The following is a 21,803-nucleotide window of genomic DNA, read 5'->3' as shown; positions in this document are numbered from 1 at the left end:
CTTTCGTGTGTCACAGGTGGCTTCTTCAGATGAAGAAGTGAGCTGTGGGCTCGGGCAAGCTCCTGCCCTGCCCGCAGTGTCGTGAGTCTGCCCGGCGCTCCCGGCCTCCTGCTGTTTGCTGCTGCTGCGGACAGACGAACCGGCGCCCCATCTCGAGCTCTCTGCAGGCGTCGGAGAGGCCACCTGCGCCCCGGGGCAAGTCGCCTTTGCAGCGCCCCTGGGTCGGGCGGGCGAGTCCTGCGCCTGCCCGCCGAGCTCGCAGGCAGCGGCGGCTCCCTTCCCTCCGCGCGGCTCCCCGCTTGCCCGCCGGGCGGGACTGGCGGGGCTCCGGCCCGTGCCCTGCGGCCCGCGGCGGGGTGGGAGGCCGGCCGGCCGGGGGGCGTGGCGGCGGGGCAGGCCGGCCCGCCGAGCCAAGCCAGGCCCCGCCCCTTGTGCCGGCAGCCGCTCCCCCTGGCGGGCTGCGCTCGGGCGCCCCGGCGGATTCCCGGGGAGGTCCATCAGGAGCGATGCCGGCAGGCGCTTGAGCGACTCGCCATTCGGGGCGCCGTCCGGGGCCATTCGGGGGCCATTAAGTAGCATGAAAGTTGATTATTTCAGCGACTTCGGCTTTCGTCTCTCCGACTATGGTGAGTGTCGCGCAGACGTGCCTCGGCGGGGCTGCCTTCGGGGGCGGCCGGCTTTGCGCGCCTGCTTGGGGACGAAAAGGGAGGCTCGGGGCCCCCCTCCGCTGCCCCCCTTCAGGCCGCCTTGCTCCAGGCGGACCCTCCGCCTGGCTTCTCCCTCTTGCCGGCGAGCGCCTCTCCTCTCCGGCCGGCCGGTCAATTGGGCTGCCTCGTCTATTAATAGTTTCTCTTTGAGTTGAATAAAACCAGTCGGCGCAGCTGATCAGTTTCAGGTTTCGCTCAGACTTCAAGGTTTGTTTCCCCCTTTTGGTTAAAAAAAAAGAAAGAAGAAGAATTAGACAAGAGATGGGTCTTGGAAAATCCCCCACCTTTCCCAGAACAACTTTACATTTTTGTTGTTGTTGTTGTTGTTGTAGTGTTGTAGTGTAAGAGAAAAGGGGGAGAGGGAGAGAGAAGTTTGACCAGGTGTGGGTGTGTTGGCATCGGGGAGGATAGTTTGACAATGGTGACGGATGGCTTGTCACTGTGATAAGTAAAATAGGAGGGGGGGCTGGGGGAGCTTCTGCTTCCCCTTAACTTTCGAGAGGACTTTGGAAAGAGAGAGGTTCGGAAATGTTGCAGACAGATGACCGAGAGGCTGGGAGGGGGTCTGGCCAGCTGGGGAAGGGGGGTCAGGTGCACAGTTAGGTGACAGCACGAATCCGGTTTCACTTTTCTTTTGGCTGTTCTGCGGAAGTCAGCCTTCGCCTTCCTCCGCGTTCCCGTTCACCCCGGCTTTGTATTTTGGGGGAGGAGGGAAAGAGCATTTGGGCTGAGCTGGGGAACCCTTTCAAGAGGGTCGCACTGTTGGCAGACTTCAGATCTGGGATCCGTTTGCGTTGGTGTTAATGAGAGCATGGCATTGTGTGAGGGCCCAGGAAGGGGGGGGGATGGATGAGAGCATACAGGAAAAGGAGGAAGTTTACAGGGATTTTTAAATGATTGTGCATTTGTCTTTCTTTTTCCCTGTGAGGTGTTCTTTTCCCCTTTAAATATTATTTTCCTCCTCCCCCCCACTTTAATTATTTCCCCCCTTCTTTCTGTAAGCTTCCACCATCCTGTCCGTAAAGGTTGCTTGTCAGGTTCCCGGCGTGCTGTCTAAATGAAAAGGAATTTTAATTTATTTGGGACAAGCTGGTGACGGATGAGGAGGCTGCTCATTACATTTAATGAGTCTTTTCTCGCACCTTGGCTGTATCTGGGATGGGATTGTTTTCATCCGTTCCTTGTGAGATTAATGGGGGGGGTCCCATTCGGGCTCCCCCTCTGCTCCTTGCTTTTGTTTATGGGGCAGGGCAAGGGGGCCATCAGAGGCCAGAGGAGAGCTTGGAAGGAGGGAGGGTTTGTTCCTAGCTGAGGTTCCCACGGCCCAAGCCTAGAAGTCTGGTGTGGAGTTGTGGCGGGTGGGGGGGATCTGTGGCCTGGTGCAGAAATATAGGCCTGTGCATTCACAGCCCAGGATCATGGAGTGGCCATTTAGAGTCCACCTAAGGCCCATTAGAGCTTTTGTTTGAGGCTTTCTTGTGTTGCGGGGGGGGGGGGGGGGTTTGGAAGTTCAAGAGATGGCAAGGCTTGCACTTCACTGTCTTTCCCTGGAATTTTAGAATTGGCCAGTAAAGAGGAATCCACCCCAATACATATACTCAGAGACTGGATTTGTGCCTGGGTAAAACAAAATTGCACTTTTTCGCACTTTATTAATTAATCCTCAACAGCTGCTACTTCCTGGTTCCCAGCTGAGCGTTGACATATACTAAGAAAAAAAGTTGGACCCTTTTAAAATGCTTAACTAAGGAAAAGGGGCACTCAAATGAGTTCTGGACTAAGTCGCCTGCATTAAGTGATCTTATAAGGTTCTCTCATCGCAGTGCACATTCACACTCACAAACCAGTAATACTCATTATCAGTGGGGCAAATTGGCCCCCACCGAGGATGTCTGAAACCCTTTCTGTGGCTGTAATAAAATGGTTGATGATTGACTGGTCTCAACTTTGCACCTGTTATTTTGGTCCAAAAAGAATGAAAGCTTTGTTTTTATTTAGGGTTTAAAAAAAAATTATTGGTTTATTCTGCCAGGAATTAAAAGCATCAGGAAGGGTTTAATATGCTTTGTTCTGAAATGTTGGTTCTGGAATGATCCAGTCTTGGGTGTGTTTTGTTCTTTATTAGGTCAAGGGCTTTAACGCGTAGGCTTGATATGTGTTTGTTAAGGATGTGGCCGTGTTTTGTTTTCCTCTAGGAGGCTGGGAATTGTAATTTAAAGGGAGAAAAAGGTTTTCCTCTCTGGAGTTGAAGTACTATGGAAAAGCTTAATTATTCGGTTTTCAAACAATGTTAACCATGTTTTTTGACCTCAGTGGGTTCATTTCCAACATCTCTCCACTTCACCAAACCCCCACTTTTGGAAAGCAGCTCCCCCTGCTGGTGGGAGCTATACCTTTTTCTCCAATACATTTTCCTTGGGGAATGGGGTCAGCAAGATTCCTTCGCTGCCACGATCATCAAGCTAGGAAGGGCCGGAAGGTTGTTTGCTCTTCCAACCAGGTGAGCAGCAAGGCACGTGAGGGCCTCCTCTGAGCATGTGTGGGCAACTTGGATCTTCTCTGCTCCTGTAGGGAAGTCTGAGACATTGGCTAAGCCATGGAAATGAAGATCTGGGAATTGTGTTTAGGTCAGCATTACAGTCTCTGTGTGGGTGAACCTGTCCGTTGTGTTCTGGGGCCAATGGCCTCGCTCCATTGGAACACTTATCTCTCGTCAAGACCTGCCGATCTCTTTGAGTCATTGTGACACAAGTTCTCTCAATACCCTTTGAGCCATACTTGAAAAGGTGCCAAGTAAGAGGAGGAAAGACAGAGGCGTTCGCCTTGCAGTGTTCTGGTTGCATTTTGGGCTCATAGATAGTTGACATTGCTTCATGTCGGATTTGTTGGCATGCTTTTGCACATATCATCATGGTAGTGAGCGGCATCGGTGCTTTTCTGGAGATAAGTCAGGTGTCTGTCTCTTCTGCAGTGTTTGCACACTTTCTATGAATGATATTTGCCTTACCTTCGCAAAGTGGATTATGTTGAGTAACTGGGAAGGGTTGTCTGGGATTCTCTGCTTTCAAGAGAAGCAGCAGCATTCCTCTCCATAGTTGATACAGGTGCTGTTGTGCAGGCTGGAGTGAGGCCTTCTCTAGTAACAGTCATGTAAACAGAGACCAGACAAAATCCACCCCATCCCATCACTTCAAGCACTATTTCCCTGGTGGGGACTGCTACAGTCCTTTTCTTCATTCCACAGTTCATTTTGTATTGGGTGCAGAGTAGAACCTGAGAATCTTAGCTGGCATTTAAAAGAAAGATGAGTTTCTAGTCCTTATGTCCATCGCAATAGGCTTGGAAGTCTGTGGGCAGCTCCTGGTGGTATCTCAAAAGCCTGAAGTGTGGTGTGTAGAATTTCTGTTGGTTGGGGATGGTGCTTCAGGGACCTGAGTTCATTTCCTCGTCCTATGATTAGGGGAAGCAAGAATAAATTATGCAAATAATAAATAAATAAATAATAGCTGCGCTTATATACCGCTCTTCTAGACAGATTAGTGTCTCACTCAGAGCAGTGGACAAGTTAGTGTTATTATTATCCCCACAATACAGCTGGGGCTAAAAGGAGTAGCTTAGCCAAGGCCACCTACTGAGCTCATGGCAGTAGTGGGATTCGAACCGGTGGAGTACTGATTTGCAGCTGAACCACTTAACCACTACACTACAGCAGCTCTTGTTTATTTAATTTTTGCATGGTTCATGGTTATGCCAAGGTAGAATTTAGATCATCTTGATAGTGTACTGACCTGCCTCCCCTTTCTCATTCTTGGTGGCTTTTCCCTAGGAAACCATCTTTTCCCCTTCACAGTAATCACTTGAGGGAAGAACTGTTGGCTTAGTCACAGTGCACATGCTTTGCACAGGGGAAGTTGCCAGTTCAATCCCAGTTAAAAGATTTTGAGCAACAGCTGCTGGGAAGGGCTTAGCATGATACTTTGGAAAGTCGCTCAGAGGAGATGGTCCAGGGCTAGATGGAGCAATGCTTGGATTCGATAGAAGTCAGCTTCGTATGTTCAAAGACCAAACTGCAAACAGGCCTAGGCATTAAACACACTGTTGCTCAACACATGCTTTGCATGCAGGTGGTCCAAGTTGGCTTGAAAATAGCCACTAGTCCTTGGGAAGTCAGAATTTTCTCCAGGTGACCAGGCCGGGGAGTTTTACAAGAGTTAATTCTTTGTTTCATGTAGAATACAAATAAAAGTTGAGAGAACAGGTGAGTTATTAAAACTTTCATGGGCTAGTAATTTTAAAAAAGAAATCCAAAGATATCAGTTTCATACTGTTTCATACCATGTAAACCTACATGGAAGCATTTAAAAGTTTGTATAACTTTTATTTGGATCCCTTCTCTTAAAAAAAAAAAGGAAAGTGATTGAAGTTTTCTTCCTCAGTCTCATTCACTTCTATGGCAAAAACTCAGGATAAAAGGAATCCATTTTGACATGTGGATTTCTTTTAAATTCAAGCACGCCATTAAAATATTATCCCTCTTGCCTCATCCTATCCACTGAATATTTAAGTCCAGATAAAAAGCTTTCCTCTAGATGAAGGCCATGATTGGACTTTGGCAAGCCAAAAGTAGAGAGGCATTCCCATCTTGGAACTCAGCATAGCCCTGGCCATGGCCTAACTTGTTTGAACTTGGGGTACAGTTGGTAAATGGAAGAGGATGCTGGTCTGACTTGCTCTTTTCATTTCTCTCCTGCTTGTCTTCTACCATGGACCTCAAATTACCTATATTTTTTTATTCATTACTAGATTCATATCCGTGCTTTGCTAAGGTATTTAACTATTTTAAATCCAGTTGTAATACTTATGGGTATGTAACTTTTTTGGGGGGTGGGGGTTGGTTTTGTAGTATAATAGCATAGTACCAACTGTCTCTGGGGGGAGGAGGTGTGGAATGTTGTGGGCCCCAATCAGCTTGCATATGCAAATTACCTTGAAAGGCTGGCCCAATCAGGGAAGAGTGGCCGAGTGGGGAGGGGGGGCGCAAGCAGGCAGCAGCCTGTCAGCCACACAGGGAAGTTGTATCCCTTTGGTAAAACACATTTTACCCCCTTAGGGGGTGAATTTCTTATGTGTTTACATCATGAAAGGAATGTTCTCCCCAAATTTCATGTTTCTGGGTCTGGGGGGTTGGGCTGGGCGTTGATGAGTCAGGACACTTGTCTCTCTCTAAATAGATTACCTTTTTAATCCCACCCATCCTCTGAGGAGCTGCAAGGAGCATACGTGGTTCTTCTCTTCCTCCATTTTATCTTCACAACAACCCTGTGACGTAGGTTAGGCTGAGACAGAATGATTGGCCCAAGGCTGCCCAGTGGTGAGCAGGGGGTTGAACCAGTGTCTCCCATCCCCAGTCCTAATCCAGGACTATGTAGATTTCCTTTCCAGGCACTGACGGCCTGCTTATATTCAGCAATGTTGCTACATCCTGTGCTGTTCGACTTTGCTGGGACCAATAACCCAAAGAGATGATGTTGGAGGAAATGCGTGCAAGGCCTGCGAAGCCCTGATACTAGCTAAGATCTTTCTCTGCGTGCTTCTTGACTGGTTTTTTCAGAATGACCATTTAGAGGGCTTTTTAAAAATGAGTAGTCACACTTGTGCCCACCAGCATGCTTTTAACTAGCTGTGGCACAAGTGAAGTGGCATTCCCTTCCCAACCAGCGGCAGCATGGATCAAAATCGCTTCTCTTTTAAACAGGGATGGAAGGTTGTGAATATTCAGCAGAGTCGTCCTGAAATGAGAAGTTTCTCTTTCTGTTTTAGGTCAGAAGATCCGAGTCTTGTGGGTCTCTTTTTGGGCAATCCAGACTACTTGTGTTGGGGGTGGTGTTGGTGGTGTTTCATCTTTTTTTGAGTGCTTCCTCCTGGAAAGAGAGAAGGGGAGAGGAGCAGAGTTTCCTTTCCTTTCCCCACCCCCCATCCCTAGTTTCTTTGAGAGAGCTCCATGCACTCAGCAGCACTCTAGTGCTCTTCTCTCTCTCTTTCAATAGAATGGTCATAGATCCAGAGGAGTTAGTCGTGTTAGTCTTTAGTAGCAAAATAGTAAAGAGTCCAGTAGCACCTTTAAGACTAGCCAACTTTATTATAGCATATGCTTTCGAGACCCACAGCTCTCTTCGTCAGATGCAATTTTATTGTAGCATAAGCTTTTGAGAATCACAGCTCTCTTCGTCAGATGCATCTGACAAAGACAGCTGCATACAATAAAGTTGGTTAGTCTTAAAGGTGCTAGTGGACTCTTTACTATTTTAATAGAATGGGACCTTCTTACCAAAGTTCTCTTCTGAGAACCCAAGTCTGAATCATGCTGACTCCATCTTTCTTCAGAGGGGAATGGAAGGGAAGAAGGAAGGGATGTGTTGTCATCTTGAGGCACCAGACAGGTTGACAGCTCCCAAGGGTGACATCATCAAAATGGACACCTACACAAACAGAGGACCGTCCGCAGTCTCACTGCCAATTTGGGAGCCATAAAAGGCGGGCAGAGCAAATATGATCTCCTTAGTTGGAACTCACAGGTCACCATCCTCTTCAGCCACACATGTGCATGCACACACACACACACAAACACACATGCGCCCTCTGGTTCACTGTGGACCAGATCAATTTGGACGTCTTCAGCAATAAAAAATGCCGATGTCGTCCTAATTCACCAGGCCCCGAGATGACAGCAAATTTACATTTTTTAATTAAACTAGCAGCCAGTTTTTATGAGAGGGGGCTGGGTTATGCAAATCAAATGGTTGTGTACGAAAGATTAGGAGAGTTTGGGAATAAATTCCACAAATGCTAATAAAAAAGAGAGAGAGAAAGAGAGGGAGAATGAGAGAAAGAAAGAGGGGACATTGTTCTATTACCCCCTTTTAGACTGATTTCCCTGGAGAAAAGTAATGGAAGGGGGAGCAAGCTTTCAAAGACAGGTAACATTAATTTTTAGGATTGAAGGTTTTCTTAGGCTGAGACCCCTCCCAGAGGAATGTGAAACTTGGGCAGCAAGGGTGGGGGGGACTTATTAGCTGTTGCATTTACATCGCTGTCCCACTGAGACCTTGTGAGAGTCAGGCTGCAAGAGGGGAGAGAGGGCGGCCTCATCCAGGGCCCACGTTTGTGCGGTGGAGTTGCAAGGAAGGTGTTGAGCTACAGAGCACGGCGACACTGGAAATTCTGCACCCAGGTTCTGGGTATATGAAGGGAGCTCTGAATCTTGAATGCTCATCCCCTGGAAACCTAGTTGGTCTTTAAGGTGCCGCTGGACCCGAATCTTGCTCTTCTGCTCCAGAGCAACACGGCTGCCCACCTGACGTTAGAGTCTGGGTTGACGTGGCACAGTGGAACACTTGGAGCTAGACCCCGAGGCTCTTCCAAACATGGAAGGAAGGGATATTTTCCCACTAGCCCTACGTGGTTTTCAGCAGAATGGGGCCGTGTGAGATTCCAGGATCGTGCCAGCAATGTTGTGTTTGTTCTGAGGAGGCCTTGTGGAACTTCTTGAAGTTTTGTTTAAACGTTGGATAAGATCCAGACTACATTTTCCAGTGACCGAACTTCTCCCACTGCAGCCCTCTGATCTTCACAACATGCTGCTCCTGAGGATAGGAATCCCTGAGAAATGACATGAGGGGCAGCTGCGGTGGGAAAGGGAAATGGGTGGAATTGCCAGTTTAGCCTGGATTCAACCCATTAAGTCGAAATCAGAGGTTAGACTGGGGGGGGGGGTGCAATCGTAGCATGCCCTCTGCTTCCGCATTTTCCACACTTGGATGGTATGTCTGCAGAATTGTGGAATACACCCAGCCCTATTTCTTGTTGTTGTTGTTTCATCTTTCAAATGGCATTTGCATGCTGCCTGTCCTCCTGTCATTCGTCCTAACGAGACAGGCCATTTCTGACCTCCTCCCTCCCCTTGATTGTTTGGGAGCTGAGGCTAACTTTCCTAGTGCCAGCCTGAGTTCATAGCTGAGCCTGGAAAGCCAGTTGGGCCTGGAATGAGCAAGAAGCCTGGACTTGTTCGCAGCAGGTTGCCAAACTCGGGGAGAGGCTATAGTTCTGTGACAGATGCTTGCTCTGCGTGCAGAAGTCTCCAGGTTCAGTTCTCAAGTAGCAGGAGTTGGGAAATACCATTTTCTTTGTGGAACTCCAGAGAGCTGTTGGCAGTTGGAGTAGACCGCACTAAGCTTCAGTGGTGTACATTACAGGGATGCCCCATGACTCAGTGGTAGGACACATGACTTGTACGCAGAAGGCTTCAGGCTCAGCCCCTGGTATTGCCACGTAAAGGTAGCAGGCGATGGACAAGACCTGTCTCTGCCACTGCAGGTCAGAGTAGGCAATACTGAGCTGGATCGATCGCTGGCCTCACTTGGTTTGGCTTCAGATGTTCATAAAATTCAGAACTGGGTCTGCCTGAGCCAAGCAGCAGGGATCCCAGCCAGCCAGCTGGAGTGTTGGCTTATGAGCCAATCAAGAAAAACAGGGCTTGTGTTGGGAGGGTCTTCTACCTTTCAGGCTCTTGAGGAAGGGCAAAGCTAAGGCCTGGCACCTGAATACAGACAGCTGAGTTGCAGCAACACATGGCAGCACTCAAAGTGTAAATGATGCTCGGGATGAATAATGCTAATCCATACGGTGGATTGTGAAGTTGACACAGAGGATCCCCACTGGTTTCCGTAATGCCCAGTTTGGAAGTTATTTGGCTTGCAAGCCTGGTGATTTCGGAACATCCTCCGATTCCAACAGAGTTTAGGAATCCACTTGGCAGGAGTGCCCTGGCTCCCTGGCCTTGTTTGCCAAGCTGAGCATGTGTCAGCTGTTGAGAACTAGAGAGAAAGAGAAAGCATTCCCCAGGCTGGGAAGCGGTTTGGGTTTCCAAACCTGGGGCAGTTTCATGCTTAGGATAAAAAGCTGAGCAGCCCTTGCAGGCTTGAGTGAGAGTGACGGCGGAGAGAAGAAAGGCTTGAGATCTCAAAGTACAGGGAATGAAATTGGATGGCAGGCCATTCTGGGCTCAGAAACCCCATGGGGCGCCTATCCACAGGGTGGGGCTTGGTCACCTGTTCTTGCTGTTTCTTCTGTTTCTTCTTCTTCTTCTTTTTGTGGGTGTGAAGTGATGATTCATGTGAATGAGTGTGGTTTTCTTCCAAGCAGTGTTAAGGGAAGGAGACTTTTGCATGAAACATGCTACAAAAGTAAATCCTTCTTCACCAGACAGTGGGATGTACACTCTTTCATCCCTGCATAGCCTTGTAGGCACTCTCTTGCACACATATAAGGTTGCTAGCCTCCAGGTGGTAGCTGGAGATCTCCCGGAATTACAACTGATCTCCAGGCTACAGAGGCCAGTTCCCCTGGAGAAAATGGCTTCTCTGAAGGGTGAAATCTATGGCATTGCATCCCGCCAAGGCCCCTCCCCTCCCAAACCCCGCCCTCTCTAGGCTCCACCCTCAAACCTCCAGGAATTTCCCAACCTGGCGTGCCTCAAAATATGCTCAAGCACAGATGCAGTGCAGAGTTTGCCCATGTGCACCCTCTACCACTAAATTGCTATATGGCACCAATTGCCATTTTTCAGCTATTGTGTGCTGTTTCTGTTTTCTAAGCCCCACCCCACTGTGGATGGGGGCCTAAGTTGAAGGGCTAAGAACTCACCAGAGGAAATGGTTCGGCCTACCTCCATCCTAGGTCCTTTTTGTCTTTTTATGAGGAGAAGCAGGAGAGAGTCTGAGATTGCCCCCGTACTACTGACAGGGATCTCACCCTGTTTTTTGTTGAGAAGGTAGGAGTGAACAACTGGGGACACGGGAGTGGAGCTGTTTGTACTCAGCTTTGTTTCAACTATTGCAAACATCTATGTACTCTTATTAACTTTGCAAAAAGTTTGCTTTCTCTGTATTATTCTTCTGGGTGTGTCTCTAATGCCAAGTTGACAATATGGAAGATTTGAAGCATCAGTTCTGAGCAATCACTTAAATATTTAAGTTCTTATGTGTGTTGAAGGTGGGAGGGGGGGGTCTTTTGATACTTTTCTTACTTTTTCTGCTGTTCCGTTGGGCACTTATTGGAAAGTGTTTCTACGCTTGACAAGTTTAGTATGGAAATGGTCAGCAATTAATTAATTAAAGGGAAACAAAGCTTCAGAGCTTCAAAGCTTTAATTAACTAAAAGGAAACAAAGCTTCAGAAAATTATGCAAGTATGGGGGGAATCGCCTCTGATAGGTGACGTTACAGGCACTGTCCAATAGAGGTCTGAGATATTTGCTTGGCTACGTTCTACACACACTGTTGCATTCTACACAATGTGCTATCTGGTGGTAGGAAGGGGAAATGACGACTATTATGATCAAATGTTGAGGAAATACAATATCCTTGCAAGTGAAACCATTGTCTTGAGTTAATGCCGAGATTCCCCACTTGCCTGGAGCCACACAACAAGGGCTGATTCCCCCAAGCATGCTTGTAAGAAGTGATTCAGCAACATTGTCATCCCCAGCATTAAGCACTAGAACATAACAATAGTAATACTTTACGGCTCCAACATCATTGGGGAGTGAGCCACTGCAGAATCCCCTGGGCCAATCCTTCACACCTCCCTCTCTTCTCACACATTCAGCTGCAAGTCCTCGAGGGTTTAAGCCCAAGCAAAGTTCAGCCCATATAGGAGGCAGTTTACCAGATCAAGTCCTGATTTCCAGTAGCTGGACCACGTTGGCATGCTGCAAGGTTCAGGGTTGCCCGTACCAGCTTCTTCAGTTGACTGCTTCCCTCCTCACACACCTTTTTGAGCTTCTGTCTCACCCCCTCCCCCAGCTGGCAGTCTTCAGTATTGAGACGGGAACGATCAGGATATGGATCTTGGCAAAGGCTCAGAGCCTCTTTGGAGGACAACGGTTTGTGACGTCACCTGTTTGCTTTTTTCCCCTCGTTTATTTTGCTTTGTTTTGCGAGAACATTTTGTGCTGCAAGATGCACCAGCCAAGTCGCAGAAGAGGGTGATTGACAAAGGGTGCTCCAAACTGGTTTTGACCTCCTTGCTTTCTGGATGTGGGATGAGGGAGAATGACGAGGCCTGTGTCATGTCTCCGGCACTTTTATGGCCTACCCATATTAAAATGATTTCTCCCATCCAGGCCATGCTCGGGTTCTCCTGCCTGACACCCCTCTTTCAGCCTAATTTTTAAACTACTCCCAGACAGTCTTTGCAGTGGTCTGCATGTCCTTCGGGATTTATCTGCCTAGGAACCCCTGTGATTGATGCCCACTTAATTCATCGTGGAGCACAGTTATTAGGACTTTCCTATAGAGAGTAGATTCATAATACTCAGGGGGTAAAGGCCTCCGTTTTTCCCAAGACAGGAGGCCGTATAAGATCAAAGGTCAATTTAATCCACTAAAACTAAATGTTCCTGGGAAGTCCATATGCTGGGCATGAAGCTGATGGCTCTCCTCTGCTGGTTGATTCACAGAAACTGATATTCAGAGATATACTGCTTCTAAACATGGAGGTCCTATTTAGTTATCACACTTATCCTCCAGGAATTTACATAGCTCCAAAGCCATCTAAGCCAGTGTCAGTGAATTCCATAAATTAATTAAGTATGCTTTTTTCTCGTATCAATTAAACAGTCCTTATCTTGCAGCAAGATCCATAGTCCTCACGTTCCTGAAGCACGTGCCCTCCCCCAACATCTTTCCCTGTGATCGGGCCCATCTGCTTTGGGGAGGGGCTGTAGCTTAATGGTAGGTCATCTGCTTGACACACAGAAGGACTCTGGTTCAAGCCCAGGTAGCATCTCAAGTTTAAAAGGATCAGGTAGGAGGTGGATGTGAAAGACCTCAGCCTGAGAATTTGGAGAGCTGCTGCTAGTCAGAATAGACAATACTTACCTTGATGGACCAATAGTCTGATTCTATATGGCAGCTTGTTTGTTTGTTTGTTTGTTTGTTTGTTTGTTTACATGCATTATTTATAGTCTACCTTTCTCACTGAGGCTCAAGGCAGACTACACAGTATGAGTCAGTACAGTCAGTTTCAAAGACATTTCGATACAGTTGTAATAGGGTGTATCAGTGCAATTTGCAAAGATTTAAAACCAGCAGAAATCCAATACAGAGCTGAAGAAATGCTGAAACAGGGCACAAGCAATTCTAAGACGATATTAAGAAACATAGGAATTGCCCAGAAGAATCATATTTGCAGCAACAGTAGCAGTGCCTGTGGTCTATCATACTTACAGTAATAATAATAAAGCCTGTGGTCCCTCCCTATCCCTTTACTGACGGATCTCTTTGAGACTACTTCCTTACAGTACAAGCCCTCCTATCTGCATAAAAAGCCCTCTTGGATAATTCAGTTTTTCACAGTTTGCAGAAAGCCCGGAGAGTGAGAGCTTTCCTGGCCTCTTCAGGTAGACCATTCCATAATGTGGGTTCATGTGTGTGTCCCCCCCCCCCGCTCATTTTTGCAGGGACGTCTGCCACCACTGCCCCTACTTGACTTTGAATTGTTTGTTGGTCATCTCAGAGGTGGGGCTAAATCATGGGTGGGCAAACTGTTCAGTCTGCCGGTCACATCTGGGTCTCAGGACACTTCTGATGGCTCTGAGTGACATGCCAAGACTTCTTCTTTGGGGTGGCTCATAACAGCATGAGCCATGTTCAGCTTACAGCCCTCAAAGGGACATGGAGAGCCCAATGTGGCCCTCTCTCTGTCTCCCACTCTGCTGCTCTTAATGATGCACAGCTCTCAAACCATCTACCAGTTTTTTGGTAGCTTTGGCCCACTAGCCAGTGCTGCAGTCCAGCAGGTCAAGCACTCCCAGTAAATTGATAGGCAGCTTGAGATCTCTTGATAAAAAGCACCAGCAGGCCAGGTGCACCCTCTCTCCTTCTGTAGAGCAGCGATTTCCCTATTCATTCCCTATGGCATTGTTTATGGAAATGTTCTTGACACTATGTGGAAATGCCTGCCCTTGTCCTTGCCACTAATTGTACTAATCTCACACTATGTAATCCGCCTTGAGTCTCAGTGAGAAAGGCGGAATATAAATAACGTAAATAAATAAATACAAATGTGAAAGCTGTTACCTCCAGGAAAGCTGATTGTTCAGCTGGCCGCACAGGTCAAGGGTACAGTGGAATGTCAGAAAACGCCCGGCCTGTGTGGTAAGTTGCCCCATGCCAAATAAGAATCACCACGTAGAAGGATTCAAAATGGCTGTTGCGCCTTGGCCAAAACACATCAGTAGGCTGTGATGCGTCTAACCAGCCATAAATATGATCTGGCTGAGCCCTGGATGGAGTGGGTCATTGCTTCTCCCTCCAGCCAGTTCTGTATGCCCCCCCCCACAGACATGAGCTGCATCTGCCTTGAGAAGAGCAGTTTGTTTTGCCAGGGTGACCTGTTTAATCATCTCATTTTCTGGTGGCCGTTTATTCCTTGTTACCACGGTTACGGCCCCATTAAGGGGAGAAGCAATAAGGCAGCGAGTCAAACAGGTAATAAAAACATTAAAGCCATGTGCGTATCGGCAGGGAGGGGAGGGCATGCAGTGAGATGAGACGGACCCACACCGGGGAGAGACTGGGGTCAGAACTGGGGAGGGTAGATGGCGAGCGGGGAGGAACGAGGAGAAGTTTGGGAAACTCAGGAAAAGTTTTATGGAAGCATAACACTGTGTTTTCCAACCAGTCCCCAAGTGTAGGGCAGGATATGTAGAGGAGTGGGTGGGGCTATGCAAATGGGAGTCAGTTTGGTTTTCAGCAGTTCCCATTAAGTGGTTTCAGCAGTTTCCTTCCACATGGCGGTTTTGCTGTGGTTTGGCATTCAAACTGGAGTGCGGGGGGTGGGGGTACTTTTAAGCACCATATAACATTGTCCCTAAATCGTCTACTCTCCAGGTTTTCCTCTGCATTGCTGTGATCTTAGTTTCATACTAAGCTTGATGCCAACTTTTTGGAAAGATGGCAAAGTATCTTTGCATGCCCTGTGGATGGGAAAGTGCACTTTTTTGCAGGTCCCACCCCACACTGATGCCATTTTCCTTGTCTCACTGCTCCCCCCCCCCGCTAACTGCTATTCTCCACCCCCTGAACCATTGGAGGACTTTTTAAAAAATGGTAATTAATATATCACTACAGCTTAAAATCAGTAATTGACATATTGTTGTAGCTTAATATTGCTGGTTTTCGATAGAAAGCCCTATGGTGGGGGGTGGGAGGTGGTGACAGCTGCTGTAGGGAAGTGAGTCAAGCAGAGTGGAAACCGCGCTTTGTGATTGCAATGAGAGCTCTGCAGAGGATCATTGTGTGGAAGCGACCTATGTTTCACAGGGTAAAATAAATAGGCTGCCATCTGGAATACAGTACAAGATAGCTGCTGACCCAGGTACAGTAGCTCTCTGGGAGGCGAAAAGTTCAGCCCCAGTCCCGAAGGTGTCTCCAAACTGCAGCTCTTCGTTTGCTCATAAGTAAGTAAATAGGTGCCATTCACTTTCAGGGAGAAAATGAAATCATTGGGGGCAGAGGAAAGAGGCTATTCCTCCAGTGTGGGATTGGTAGTTTTCACCTTATTGCTCCCAGGAGAAGGAATAGAGCTCATATCCTCTCCATCTTGTAATATTTATTTAGCCAATGTATTATGCATGTATCAGAATGCGCAGGGTTCAGAGATACACAGGAACTCTTCACTCTGCTCTATTCAGGGACTGAAAAATCATCCTGCAATTTAAGAGGGGGTAGACTTCTTTCATACTCCCAACAGCTGCAGGTAACCAGTGCAGATGTGGGTCAGAACCAAATGCAGCAATCCTCCCCACACAAAAATGAGGTGGGAAAGGTGGGGCGACATTTGGTCCCTGTTCTTGGTGCCTTTTTCCCCACTTCTGAACTGTGCAAGGGTGGGGCCAAATTTCTGACCTCTTGTGTTTCTATGCCACCTGGAGTTTGCCCCAGATATCAACTTTTCCTGTTCGTAAAATGGGAAGAATTGCACCTCCCATTTTCACAGAGTTGATTTAAGGGTAAGTTAATTAAAAGATTGAGAGATGCTTGGTTGGTTCATTAATTGTTTGGGGAGTGGGGAGAGAATGGAGGAGGGATTAAATATTTTTGGCAAGGGCAGAATTAGGAATGGCCCAGGGACCGAAGCCTCTCAGAAGCCACTGGGCAGTATGTGGCTTTGCAGGACTTTGTCCTCTAAAGAGACAAGCACGAATGAAAGAGAATTGAGTTTTGAAACTCCAGGCTGTGTCACCCGACTGAAACAGCAGAGAGAGTGAGGCATCCCGGCAGGAATTGGGGAGGTGGGCTTGGAGATATTTCCTCCACCCATTGCTCCCTTTGCCATTTTTATTCCCACGGAGTTAATTTTGCTGATGGCCCAGACCCCATTATATTATAGGTGGATTTTGTTACCTTTTAATTTTTTTTGACTTGATGGTATTTTGGATTTTATACCTGTTTTTTCTCCTGACTTTATCAGAAAACATATTTGTGGTGAGTGCAGAGAAAGGAGCCGGAGCCATGAGTAAATATTCAACGTGTAAATGAGTGCCATGACCTTGAGAGAGAGAGAGAGAGAAAGAGGGAGGGGCAGATATGAAGGAAGAGGAAAACTTGTTTTAGAAAAACAGAAAAAAGGGGAAAGTGTGTTTGCAGCAGGGATAGGGAGTGGGGGATATTGAAAGAATTGGCCAGGCAAAATCTGGCTGAGACGATCCAGACGGTACATCAAGTGCTCCAATTTGCAGAATATTTTTAAAAACTGTTGAAATTAAGGCCCAGTTAAAGGAAATTCACAGAACTGAGCCCATACATTTCAGCAGCTATTTATATATTGTATTTGTAATACATTCTCAGGAGCCTTATTTGCTCTCTCTCATTTGTCCTCGCAGCTGATCTGAGAGGATAAGCCACTCACAAACTCATGTGACAGTCAGGAAAACGGAGGCTGAGAGGACCATTTGTCCAAGGTCTGCCCAGCTACTTTATTAGACTACAGGCTGCAAGTACAGACATTTCCATGTTCCTCCTTTTGTAGAAAGCAGGCATGTCTCTGATGATTTGATCTAGGCTTCTCCGTGACTTGCTAGTTTTCAGTGTGCGGGGATTTTTTAAAAAAAGGGACGATACATTTAAACCTGCATTTCCTGCTCCCAGTCTTTGTACCACATGATTATCTGCACATCTAAGTAAGCAGATGCAGGCTATGAACTTGGGCCATATTCTGTGTGTGTTAGACCAGAGATGTGTGAGAGACTATAGCAATTTCGCAGTCCTAAAACAAAAAGGGCTGTTGGTTTTTTATTTTTCAGCATAATTTTCTAGAGAAATATTCTCAAGAGTTCTCAGCAGCTGGGGATTTTTTAAAAAAAAATCTGAGTAAAAATTTATTGGCTCCTCTCAAAAATGGAACTTTTTTTTAGAACAACAGTTATTCAGATGCATACACAAATGAATGTTTTTGGAATATTTCACCAAAGTGGAAACATTTCATCATGCTTGTTAGCTCAGTTTTAGATTGGGCTCCCAAGATCACAGGAAGGCCTGTCCTGGCTGCCCCTCCCAAATGCGTAGCTTGTTTTTTAACCACCCTGCCTGCCACCACCACCACAATGTTAGAGCTGCCAGCAAAATAACTACCCAAATGGCAGATTACTCAAACTACAGTTTTTAGCAGCCCCAAGTGGATGGAGTTCTCTTCATTCGTTTGCTAGTTTCAACCTTGACTTGCAAACCTCAGAGGGCCATAAACTCAGGGTTACTCAGTGAAGCTGTTGTTGATATGTTCAGGTCTGCTAAAAGGAAATACTTCACACAGCGCTTAGTGCATTTATGGAACTCACTGACACAAGATGCAGTTATCACCAGTAGCTAAGATGGCATTCTAAAAGGATTAGACGGGTCCATGGAGGACAGTCTCTTGATGGCTAAATGGAACCCCTTGAGCTCCAGGCAGTGGGGAGAGCCTTGCTTCTTCCTCTGGGAACCTCAGGGCCTTGGGCAAGAGAGGGGTTGGTTCTTTCTTTCCATCCTCCCCAAGAGTTCCCATAGCAGCCCTGAGCAGCTTCAAATGAAGAGTTGCTTTCAAGCTTCATTCACTTAAGGGTTGCAGTAAAACCAGTATGGGGAAAACACATCCCCACCACTCCTCTGTCTATGGCTGCCAGTCTCCAGGTGGAGCCTGGAGATCTCCCAGAATTATAACTGATCTCCAGCGTACGTAGATCAGTTCCCTTGTGGAAAGTAGCAGCTTTGGCAGATAGAACTCCGTGTCATCAAATCACCACTGAGCTTCCTTCCCGGACAGCACCCCAGAATGTCCAAGAATTTCCCAAGCTACAATTGGCAGCCAGGCCCAAGTTATCCTAAGGGGAGGGGGGTGAGGACCAGACCTCAGTGAAGGATTCTCCACTTAGCCAAAATCCTGCGTCATTCTGCTGTCCCTGTCCTTTAGTGTCATCTCTCAAGTATTTCGTTCTTCCTTAGATTTTTCTGCTGAGCATTAGGATCGCATTGCTTCTTGGCAGGGCAGGATATACCTCACACTTTAAAAAACAATAATCAGAAATCTCTTCAGAGGAAAGAGAGATTCCGTGACCTGTGTAACCATGCAAATGAAGAAAAATTTGCATAGATTTCCTTTTTCTGCATAATTTATTCTTGCAGGGGGTGTGGGACAAGATCAGGAGCCACTGTGGCGTACATCATTTATTTAAACATAAATGTCTGGCATCAATGTCAACGGCAAGAGGAGGTGAAGCAAAGTCACCAGCTCAGATGCCAGAGTGGGGAAGTGTAACTCTTGGGCTAATGCCTTTGGATGTTTGCATCTCTGTGACAGTTGTGGCTCAGCTGAGCAGATTGGAGGGTTCCAGGTGCATGTTGCGGTGGGGGCACACACTTCCTTTTTGTACCTTTTAGCTGCTCAGATGAATGGGATGGAAGGTGTGCCCCTGTGTCCAAGCTTACCCCCTAAAGCCTTCTGCTTTTGCTTTCTTGCCCCATAAAAATATAGATGAGGTTTGTCCCACCAGACCCTGGAGAACCGTCACATATGGGAGATGCTGCACACGCACAGACACACGCACCACACACAGTTTGGCACAGTGGACTTCCCAGGAAGGTTTATGTATATAAATTGCACACAGACGCACACTCCATCAAAGCCCGTAACTTGTCCCAGAGTTTGTGCTCCGCAGGCAGGCATCTCAAAGGTCTCACGCCCCAGGGTCCCGGGTGTCCTGCTGTATTGGGGAGAGAAGGGAGAATGGGTGTGGTTTGTGTTCCCAATGGAGAACGGTGGAAAGCCCAAAGGGGGGAGGGGGCAGACTCCTTGCAGCGAAGGTGTTAACTAATAGCAGGTGATTAAACATGACAAGCAGTGACATTTCTGAGTGGGGTTCTCTGTACCGGCAGTGCCAAGAATGAAGCTATAAAGGCTGACATTTTGTGTTATGCACTGAGGTTTTTAATAGACAGCCTTTCCTCCCTCCTCCCTGTTTATTTCTTTCATTCTTTCACTCACCGGCTGCCCCCTTTTCCCATCTCGTACCTCCGTCTCTTCTCCCTCTGGTTTCTGACTTTTCAGTCACATTCGCTTAAATGCCTCGACCCTTCCTCCTGTTTTCCCTTTTCATGTCTTTTCCCTTTTTGCTTTTCATCTACCCTTCTGCAGTTTGGATAGCTTTCGCCAACTTGCTTTGTACCCTCTTGACCAGTTTCAGCAGCATCCAGAGAGACACTTCACCACTGAACAGCCAACTCCAGTTCAACGAATCTTTAAATGTCTTGAAAATCTTGATTGCTCTCTTTGAGAGCGGAGTTAAATTTGTGGAAGGAAGCTGGAATGTAGATGCTTCTCCAAACAGACAGACCCCTTTTGTACGTGTGAATGTTACCGGAGTCAGGTCCAGAGACGCTATTCCCTTGCTACAATAACTCTGTCTCTTTTCCTTTTGAGGCACAAACTGCTCCCTCTCTCCCTCCGTTTCAAATATAACTCACTTTGTGGAACTCCTGCTGCCCCTTTTATCTCCCTTTTCCTGTTTTCTGCCCGCTTGCCCTCCCTTCTGTGTACTCCCCCCCCCGCTTTCCCTTATCCTGCCTCAGTCCTCCCTCTCATCTTCACTTTCCCATCACCCCTCTCCCTCCCTGTTCTTTTTCGCCCTTTCCTCAACGCATTGCCTCTTGTCTCTTTTGGGGGGCCTGATACAATGCTGGAACCATCGGTAGCGCAGACAGCTGTTTTCAAAGGAGCAGGTGCCTGCTGCTGCACGTGGTGGTGGTTTGGGGGTGGCGGGTGTACAGTTTTTTGGCCTGACTCAGAACGTCGTCTTCTCAAAGCTTTCTTTTTTGTTTTCAAGTTCAGGGACTGGGCAACTGAGTTTTGAGTAACAGTTGCTTGGCTTTATTCTAAAAAGAAGGCAACAGTTGTGCAAAGGGAGAGAGGCAAGACAACTGTAGAGTGTTTCTCTCACTTGCTCCGTAGCTCTGGGAAGGGCGTTTGGAGGTGACGGTCATCCTCGCAGCCCCTTGTTGCAGCTGGTCTGGCTCTTGCGCTGCCTGCTTGCTGCCTTTCACATTCCGTATTCAGTTTGTATATGGGATTAGCATGCCGTAAGCAAAGACCAGCCATCCCCTGAAAAGGAGCAGTATGGATTTTTGATGCAACCGTCTAAATTCAGGTGACTCTTGCAGGAGACAGCCAGTGTGATGCAGTGGTTAGAATGTCAGACTAGGATATGGGAAGCCTCATGTTCGAATCCCAACTCTGCCAAAGAAGCTTGCTGGGTGACCTTGGCCGGTCTCAAGCTAAACTATCTCAGGGTTGTTGTGATGGCAGAATGGAGGAGAGGAAGCTGATGTGTAATGTGCTTTAAGTCCCCATTGGAGAAAAAAGCAGGACATAAAAGTTTCTAATTAAATAAATAAAAGCGCAACGGGTCTATCAACAGCTATATAAGCCATGGCAGCTTAAGAGGGCCTCCAGGTGTACAGCTAGTATCGTGAGTATCAGACTCTGAAGCAGGCAGGAAGGGGCAGATTTTTTAGGAATCTCCGAGTCATCTTGTTGTTGAAACATGATGTGGGCTTAAATGGCCCATTGGTCTGTTACAGCAGAACTCTTGTCCTTTTCTTAAAATTGTTGAGGGCAAGGACTTTTTCTGGTGAGGCCTCATGGTGAGGCCTCATTTGGAGTACTGTGTACAGTTCTGGTCGCCACACCTTAAAAAAGATATCATAGCACTGGAAAAAGTACAGAGAAGGGCAACTAAAATGATTAAAGGGTTGGAACACTTTCCCTATGAGGAAAGATTGAGGCGCTTGGGGCTCTTTAGCCTGGAGAAAAGACGACTGAGGGGAGACATGATAGAGGTTTACAAGATAATGCACGGGTTAGAGAAGGTAGAGAAAGATGTGTTTTTCTCCCTTTCTCACAATACAAGAACTCGTGGGCACTCTATGAAATTATTGAGCAGTCGGGTTAGAACAGATAGAAGAAAATACTACTTTACACAAAGGGTGATAAACACATGGAATTCGTTGCCACAGGAGGTGGTGGCAGCTACAAGCATTGCCAGCTTCAAGAGGGGACTGGACAAATATATGGAGCAGAGGTCCATCAGTGGCTATTAGCCACAGGAGATAGATGGTATTCTCTTTGTGGGGAGGTGGTGCTCTGTTGTCTTGGTGCTGGAAGGAAGGCAGTGGGAGGGCATCTGGTGTCCTGGCCTCACTGACAGTCCTTTAGATGGCACTGGATTTCTAGCCACTGTGTGTGACAGAATGTTGGACTGGATGGGCCACTGGCCTGATCCAACATGGCTTTGCTTATGTTCTTATGTTCTGGACAGTAGGGTTGCCAGCTTCAGGATGGCGAATTCCTGGAGATTTGGGGGTGGAGGCTGGGGAGGACAGGGGCCTTAGCAGGTTACAGTGCCATGAAATCCACCCTCCAAAGCTTCCATTTTCTCTGGGAGATCTTCAGGCCCCACCTGGGAGTTGACAATTTTTCTAAATAGACTGAAAAGCAAAACATCTGT

At 47.3% G+C, this 21,803-nt stretch overlaps 1 protein-coding gene across 1 annotated transcript in view; it reads left to right on the top strand.

The window, feature by feature from the left end:
- The first annotated feature begins 516 nt into the window (after positions 1 to 516).
- The window catches only part of CASZ1 (castor zinc finger 1), a 115,844-nt gene continuing 94,557 nt past the window's right edge, over positions 517 to 21,803 (top strand). Inside the window, exon 1 of the mRNA XM_055001350.1 lies at positions 517 to 626. Within this exon, the coding sequence (XP_054857325.1) occupies positions 578 to 626 (49 nt within the window). The 5' untranslated portion in view covers positions 517 to 577. The remainder of the gene's footprint in view (positions 627 to 21,803) is intronic.

This window comes from Eublepharis macularius, chromosome 17 (genome assembly GCF_028583425.1).
Source record: "Eublepharis macularius isolate TG4126 chromosome 17, MPM_Emac_v1.0, whole genome shotgun sequence".
NCBI classification, from domain to species: Eukaryota; Metazoa; Chordata; class Lepidosauria; order Squamata; family Eublepharidae; genus Eublepharis; species Eublepharis macularius.
Note: the sequence above shows the minus strand (reverse complement) of the source record. Positions and strands in the feature narration are given on the sequence as shown.